Here is an 8,331-nt window from a genome sequence, read left to right as displayed (position 1 = left end):
ATCACCAGCTGTACAAAGCAAAGTGACAACTATTCCCCACTCAGCGTACAGCCTAAGTGTGTAGGTAACTTCAAACGGGGTTCCTAAATTTGTAGTTTAGTTTTACTCACTAAGCACATACTGCCAGAGGTAACAGTCATTGCTCTGAATGGCCTTTGTTCCAACGCACACCATTCAATTACCGGATCCTGACACTATTTTCCGTATCAGCTTACCTTACGGCATTTTTATTACTCCATTAATATCTTTGTTATTATTATGAACTTAAAACTGCATAATCTTTACTAAAAGAAATGCTGTGTGCTGTCCAAAATGTCTTATATGACAGGCTAAGAAATAGTCATTAAAATAATCCATTTTTGTGATCAGGTTAAACCTACAGAAAGAGTAGCACCGTATTAAGAGTTAATCAAAACTCAAATGGCTTCAGTAGTTAAAAAAAAACTAAAAAGGTAACGTTAAGGCTGTTAAATAACCTGCTTCTGAACAGCAACGGAAAAGTAACAGAAAGAACTAAATACAAGTTTTTGGTTGTCTCAACTTCTTTTGGCAAAGGAGTTAACTCACAAGCTAAGGGGAAAAAAAAAGTAGGATAAATTCTAAGCAAGAGAGAAGCTTCAGCTAACTCCCCGGAGCTAAGCAGAAAAGGTGACTAGATTATCAATCAACGGGTAAAATAACTCACCAAAACTGAAAGAACAACTAAGGCCACACAAAAAAAAAAATGTGTGGCAAAGAGACAAGTATGTCTTAAATAACCTCCTAATAAATCTCTAAAAGGAGAGTAGTTAAAAACTACAAGATATTCACGGAAAGACTGAGTTGTGGTATTCTGCAAGGACTACAGCACAGCAGGACAATGGAAAGCAGGCACAAACCTTTGCAAAGAACTTTTGGTACAGCTTGTGGGAGATGCCCATGCTTTAATTTGAATATTCTGGGGGGTATCTGGGCTTCTGAAACAGCCTACCTAGTGACAAAATGACTTCTCCATGAGTGGCTATAAAGGCTACACAATTACCCAATTATTGTGTCATGTAACTTCATTCTTCCCATGGGAAGCAAGCAAAGAAAAAACAGACTCATTATAGTGTTGTGTGGCCTTTCTTGGTCCTCTGCAGCCTAAAGCTCCCTGTCCATAAGCACATGCTTGGTAAAAAAATTTCACTGTCAGTGGTTCTGAGATGATGACAGGACATCTGTAATTAGCCTCTGTCCTCTGCACATTCTTGCAATTGCAACCTGATGTTTTTCAATATATATATACAGCTTGCGCTGATTTTAAAAGAAAATTTTTACTTAACTATATGAAAAAAGCCTCAACAGATTTCACCCCTGTGCTTCAGTAGCAGAGTCTACTCAATGCGCCAGTAGGATCTCCCAGCAGGTCTGAGAACTGGGACAACTAGTATCTAACTCTAATGAGCTCTGCAAGCTGGGGAAGAACGAACACGCTAAGAACAACAAAAAGTCTCTCCCTTCTTAACAGTGGCTGAATTGGTCTGCAGGCAACGCATTGCATTACATTCAGGTAATCACAGAGGAACAGTACAATGGAATAATTCCTGCAAAGACTGAAAATGATTTGTCTTTGGATTCACCAAATCAAAGCTTTGGTGGTGAAAGCGGAAAAAGAAGAACTATTACATTTGCACTATGCCGATCTAAATTTAAAACAAACAACAACATAACAAAAACCACCACAGGACATCCAACAGCAGATAGTCTTACAGCATAATACTGGCATCCTGCTCTTCTCCTGAAAGCACAAGGTCCATCAGGATCATTTTCTTCTTCTGCTTCTGATACTGGTGAGGGTACCTAGACCAGAAAGCAAAGTCATTCTTCCAACTGCCATGTTTATATTATATAATCTTATTTATTATACAAGTTTATATTTATATAATATGAACCGCCACATTTATGTATTAAATGCAAGTTTCTCTGAAGAAGAAAACGAACTTGTAGTTTACGCAAGCATCTTTCATATCCATTCACTGTCCAACACAGTTATTCTTCATTTCAAGCTAGACTGGCCAAATTCCAGGCAGCTGAACTTTCCACCTTCTGTACGCTGAGATTTTGTAACAGATATTACCTGTGGGAACTCATCTTCATCTGAACTGTGGAAGTCATACTGTTTAATATCACTCTTGTTGATAGCAGGCAAGGGCTCAGCAGAGGGCTGTTGAGGAGTTACTACACACTCTATTTTAGGTTTCTTTAGATATTTCTTCTTTTGACGCACAACATCTGACACCTCCTCCTTTAGAGATGAATGATGAGGGTGCTGTTTGTGAGAAACAAACAAAAAATTTGAAAAAGTAATTAACCTTCCCTCTTCTCGTGCCCTGAAGACATAACTGCTTGTCTTCCGAAGCCTGCAGATGCTGCATGTTTAGAGAATATTTCAGAAACGTAATGCAAATTTATTCAAAACATTAAAAACCCCAGAACTCTACCTCTGATCGTCTTTACAGATATTTATTAAACAAACTGAAAGCTTTCAAGCCATATGACTACTTAAGAGGTTCCTTGCTTTGCAGTACACTCAGTATATTGTAATTGGAAATCCTATTCCAATTAATTTCTGAAATCCCAGCTTTCTATGGCAAGCACTTTCAATTTCTGAACTGCTCAGATATGCTCAAAAGAAACGACCTAATTTGTTTCACGTTTCTCAGACAGTTTATATTTTTTGAAAAGATGTAATGTTATTTGGTTTTTCTATTTAAGATTTTGCTAACATAAACCCTCTGTAGTGAGCAACTCCATCAATATGAAACTGTTCACTTGAACACAAACACTATCAGACTTCAAAGCTTTTAAATTAAAAGGAAGATTACTTCACTTGCAAAATTCTCTATTTCAAGTAAAAGCCAGTGCAGTTGTTAAAAAGTGTTTAGATTTACCCGAGTTACCACTTATCAATCACTGTCTGACTGAAACTAGCTCCAGTAATGGAGCTCAGCTTTGTAACTGGAGATGAGAAACACAAAATTCCTGCGTGAGCCAAGACTGGTATTCCATCCAGTGCCCACTAGGTGTCGTGGGTGCTAAACGCAAATTTCAAAAGGTCTTCAGCTCTCCAGCCTTGCATCCAAGCACTCTATAGTAACTAGTAGTTCCGGTTATTTCTCAAAAACACGTCTTAATTCAAAGTCGGGTGCATTTTTTTCCTGTCACGTTAAGAGTGGAACATCAATCTTATCCTTTTTCTGTACTGTACTCAGTTCACTGAGCTTAACTATCATGATGACATTAAAATGGCTTGCAGTGGAAACTTGTGTTTTGGTTTGTTTGGCGGTTTTGATTGTTTTAAAAACATGACTGTCTAGTATTTATGTTTTAAAGGAAAGACAGCTCCTAAAAGGGAGAAGAGATACTTATAGCTTAAGTAACAATTAAAGGAAACACGATATGAAGAAGCAGAAACAAGACAAGCAGAGCAACAATTTGTAATAACACAATTATGCTACAATTGGAAGCAGTTAATTTTGCAATTGATGCCCGTATTAATTGCAAAAAAACCCCAAACCTTATTCTCAAGTAGTTATCAAGAAACATTAACCTGAGATGGATACATTTGTCAATACTGCTGCTTGCAATATAAGCTGCTTATGACTATACTGCTATCTTTCATTTAAATCCACCAGAACTGCACATCACCAGAACCGACAAATACAGTCACAGTCATGGTTAACTAGGATCCTCCTGAAAACCAGTATTTTAATTCTCTTCTGCACAGATAAAAAGACTGTCCTCATAGGAAGATCACAATAAGTATACAAAATATTACGGTCTGATTTGGTATCAGATCTGAACAGTGACAGAAGATAGAGTTCCCTTTGATGTGGTGAGGTTTTTTTGTTGTTGTTGTTGGGGGTTTTTTTGTGTGTGGAATATAATTTCTTCACGAGACAAGAAAAAAGAAAAAAACATTAAAATTTAGTATTTCTAGCTACAGATTATTCTTTCATTACTATGTCTCCGAATGTCAATAACAAGGTCAATTATAAAAATAAAACTAGATCCAGTGGTTTTCTGTACAGATTAAAAAAAAAATGTAAAGGAAAACACTGTCAAGTAGCGTTAAGTACAGCATTCCACAACTTTGCTAGTTTTAGAAAGACAAAATAACTAGTGTGTGACACACAGCAACTCAAGTCTTATATCCTTCTGCACTCATCCTCTCAGAGCAGCCTTCCATCCCTTTGCAGAAACTAAAGGTTCTAAATTTAGCCACTCTCTCTTCCACCTTCCTGTGGTTGCTACTTACCTAGTACTAAGGGCCAAGCTGTGGCAGACACTGAACAGGCATTTTTGTATCACTGAGAAGTCTACAGGCCTCAATAACAACAGACTACTACAAATTCTCGCGTGCGTGTTTTTTAAAACATTAGTTGCTTACAACTTTTTTCAGCTGTCAACAAGATAAGAGTTGCATTCTTGTGTCTGGAAACGTTACTAATCAAAGATCACTTAAACAGTTCAGAATAGTAGCTAGAATGCCTAAGGATTCTAAAAGTAATTCAGTAAAATCTTGGATCTTTGCACTGGGGACCAGTCAATACTCGTAGACAACACTATCACAAAAATTCAGTGCTCTAGTCTCCCTTTGAAGGGACAAGGAAAAATAATTCACTGTACTTTGCAATCTCATGGAGGTCCTGATGTCCACTTAACAGGTTCACGCTTACATCACCTTACAAGGAAAGAGACAAAACCGAGAAGGAAAATGAAGAGTACTACAATGCTGCTGTTTAAAGAAACAAACAACAATGCCAGCCAACAGTTTTAAAACTTAGGTGGGAAAAACAACAAATGTTAAACTGCAAACAAGCATAGCAGTCTCCTGGTCTCCCGCCTTGAAGTATGGCAGCCTCCTACTCAGTTTTCCAAAGCAAATATCTGCAGGATATATCCAAAAGAAATATGAAACCGCTAACAAGAGACTTGCAGCAAAAGAAAGCTCACCTTAACTTTACATTCTTGAACTTTGTGATGATTTCCATTATGAAGAGTGGATGGAGTTGTGCTCATCTCTTTTTCAGGTCTATTAAGCTTCACTTCATTGAGGATCTCACCTCCATAATCACCCAAATGGTACCTCAAAAAAAACACAATTAAAAATATAATACTGCATTTCCACTGGGAAATATTTGAAAGACACAAAACAGTGTCTGCCTAAAACCTTTTTAATTTCAGCTACAGAAGTTTATGGTGCTATATAAGCCTTCAGCCCTGCACGCGTGCAGAAGATCAGCATCTATACAGAAATGAATGACAGGAGGTGCTTCCAAACGTATTTGATGAAAATTAAAACTTTGGTGTTATAAACGACTTCTTACAGATATAACTTGCGGTTTTACCTTTTCTCAACAACTTCTAATGTTAAATGCAATAGCTCGCGTTTTGTTTTCTCTCTTCTCTTAATCATCTCCAAAATTGTTATGGCTCTGCTAAACTCTCTTCTTAATTTCAACATCTTCTCATAAGACGCTTCATCGTTCTTTCGATTCTATTGAAAGATTAAACAAATTTTAAGTCAAAAGCAAAACCTGTGAGGCATAAATAGCAAACAAAGTTACATAATGCTGCTGCAAGTAAGAATCATATGAGTACACTCCGAAGAAAACTTCTCCTAAAGTATATTCTAGTTGGTAGACAAAGCCACAAAAAGCAAACAAACCCAAACTTTCAAGATTAAGCTGAAAAAAGTTTTCAGCCATTTCCTCCAGTGCTTTCTCTGCTCAGATTCTGTATCAACCCAATGGAAGTTTGTCAGAACAAGGAATTCAAGACTTAGTTCCTAAAACACTTTTCCCACCTTGATTCTTCACACAATAAGGTTGTGTACATATCTGTAGAAAATTGATGTAAAATGCTGAATAATTACAGATATTCTAGTTCAAAACAATCCATGCTACAAATACAAAAGCTGAACTAATTACTCCAGGGCAAACGGAAGACCGTTTTCCCCTTTTTCACAGAAGGGGAAGTGTGTAACCTAGCAAGTCCCACAGCTGCTTGTTGCAGCTGTGCAATATGTGCCAATACCTATAAATCACCCTTTGAGTTGCAGCTTTCTAGAAAATGGACAGACTGTTAATTGTCTGCAGAGAACTGATGGATTGGATTACACATTGACTACATCAGTCAGCTTGGTCATCCAATATTGCAACTATTAATAGAGACGATCAGGTCAGTAACTGTGGACACCATAAGCCAGATCCTGCAAGATGCTGGACAGGAATCAAAATGATTCCTATCATTGCAGGACTTAAAATGACAAATTTAAAACAGTAAAGTCTGACAAGTTACCTTTCTTGTCTGCATCTTCTCAGTTCTCCTCCGGAAGGCAACATAAGGGTCGTTGTTGGTGGAGCCATCCCTCTTTTCCTGTTTGATTTGGGGGATGAGAGATGGCCCTCTGCAATTCTTACGCTTTCTTACCCAGTAGTCATATACAGCCTTAATAAGGTAGTCATCCTCATTTAGCAGCAATTTAGCTTCCTGAAGTGTTACAAGCTGAAAGAGAAAATTGAAAAGGTGCAACTGAGATGAGGGTGGGGTGATGGTGCAGGGAGAAAGTCGCCACACATTCACATCTCTTGTACACTTTCCAAATAAACTTGATTCTTTTCTAGCACAAAATAGTAACGGGAGGAAAAAATACTGATCTAAACTGAGGTACTTAAGGTGGTCTTCCTAAGCTAAATATATAGTTCTCAACTTTTCTGACCCAACATCATCATGTCTCAGAAACTTTCATAAAACAGTCTACAACTTCATCAATTTTTCATGAAATCTGAAAACACTGTTTGTAACAATTACAAGCACAGGACATAACTAACTTACTACAGTCTGCAGATCATGATTTAGGAATCACTTTAATTTGACTATTTTTTTCCAACAAGAAAAGTTTCTTATTGGTTAGCCATTATTAACATATGATTGTTTGAAGTTTAACGTTGATTCCCCTAGAAGATATTTCACTGTAGACAGAATGTATTCTGAAGTAAATTAGTTTCTTAATTTTTCCCCAAAAATGTTTTCTTTGTGATAGAAAAGGACAATAACCGTCCCAGTTTATTACAGCCCAGAGACATGAAGACATTCACTTCTTAGGTAAGTTATTTCAGTAGGAGGCAGTTAAGCACAGGTAATTAAGTGATTTTTTTTTTTTCCTTTTTATCTTAAGCTTTTTATATGGAAATCAGACTCTAAATAAATTAAAAAACCATCATTGACTAACTAGTACATTAGATTAACATGTTCATCTCGTGTTAAACCCAATCATTACATAAAAAGAAAACAGCATTTCTAGTATTATTTAAAACAGAAGTCAGACAGCACTTCATCTTCCCCTAATTTGAAAAATATCAACTGAACAACTTAAATTTGCAGTTTTGCAACATGTTAAACTCTGTTAAATCTCATCCCTACATTAGGGTAAGTAGAAAAAGAAACAATACATTTCAGAAAAATAAGGATATCCTAAGTATAACCACTGCTACTATGTAAGTGTTAATCCAGCCAGAATAGAACAAAACCCTTGCAATCTACAGTAAAATTAGAAAAACACTGAACTGTTTTTAAAAGAAAAGAAAAATAAATTGAGGTCACTAATCCCTCTGTGCTTATGACCTCATGCACCATTAAAACAATAATTTTGCATCTACCTAGAATGGACATTAGCCTGGTTAATCAAACACACGTACTCTCCAGAATACCCTATCTTTATGTAAAGGTTGATATGATTCTGTGTGTGGCTAATACACAACTTAAACACAACTGTGAATATTGCTTAAAAATAATTTCAGTCTTTTTTTGTCCTTTGCTTCTTTTTTCCACTAATGTATTTCTTAATTAAAAAAAAAAATCTACACTGCCTTGAGTACACAGTCAGAAAAGTCAAATTTTGACCCTACTTGCTTGTTTTTGCAAGTACCACCAGTAACGTGGATGCAGAGTTCCTATATCCCTTGCTTAAATCAGGTTAACAAAATGCCCCAAGAGGTGTGTCTGGAACCCTCTCCTTGGCAAGGAAGGCGTTCCCCCCAACATCCGTTTGTATTTCAGAGGTCAGTCATGTAAACTGTAAGTGAATTGTGCAGTCACCCCAAGTGGGATTCGAGAGCCTTATAACCCCATGTGTGGAAGGAATCTGCCAGGCAGCCAAACAACATTGTTTCTCGGGCTCCAGTAACCTGCAAGAGTTGTTTTAATCTCACCATTCCTAACACAGAGCCCAGGACAGAGCTACTCAACATCAGCTGAAAAATCTTCTGCAGCCCAAAAGCAGGACAAGAAGCTTCAACACCCCCC

The 8,331-nt window shown here is 37.1% G+C and overlaps 1 protein-coding gene across 1 annotated transcript in view; it reads right to left on the bottom strand.

Annotated features, from left to right (window-relative positions):
• EPC2 (enhancer of polycomb homolog 2 (Drosophila)) overlaps positions 1 to 8,331 on the bottom strand; it is a 49,971-nt gene that overhangs the window by 14,114 nt on the left and 27,526 nt on the right. Inside the window, exons 4-8 of the mRNA XM_009886355.1 lie at positions 6,325 to 6,531; positions 5,373 to 5,521; positions 4,978 to 5,110; positions 2,099 to 2,290; positions 1,732 to 1,821 (exon numbers count right to left, since the gene is read on the bottom strand). Coding sequence (XP_009884657.1) covers positions 1,732 to 1,821; positions 2,099 to 2,290; positions 4,978 to 5,110; positions 5,373 to 5,521; positions 6,325 to 6,531 — 771 coding nt within the window. The remainder of the gene's footprint in view (positions 1 to 1,731; positions 1,822 to 2,098; positions 2,291 to 4,977; positions 5,111 to 5,372; positions 5,522 to 6,324; positions 6,532 to 8,331) is intronic.

Source organism: Charadrius vociferus, unplaced genomic scaffold (genome assembly GCF_000708025.1).
Source record: "Charadrius vociferus isolate BGI_N301 unplaced genomic scaffold, ASM70802v2 scaffold35, whole genome shotgun sequence".
In the NCBI taxonomy this organism is placed as follows: domain Eukaryota; kingdom Metazoa; phylum Chordata; class Aves; order Charadriiformes; family Charadriidae; genus Charadrius; species Charadrius vociferus.
The sequence above is the reverse complement of the archived record's forward strand: the minus strand, read 5'-3'. Positions and strand labels throughout refer to the sequence as shown.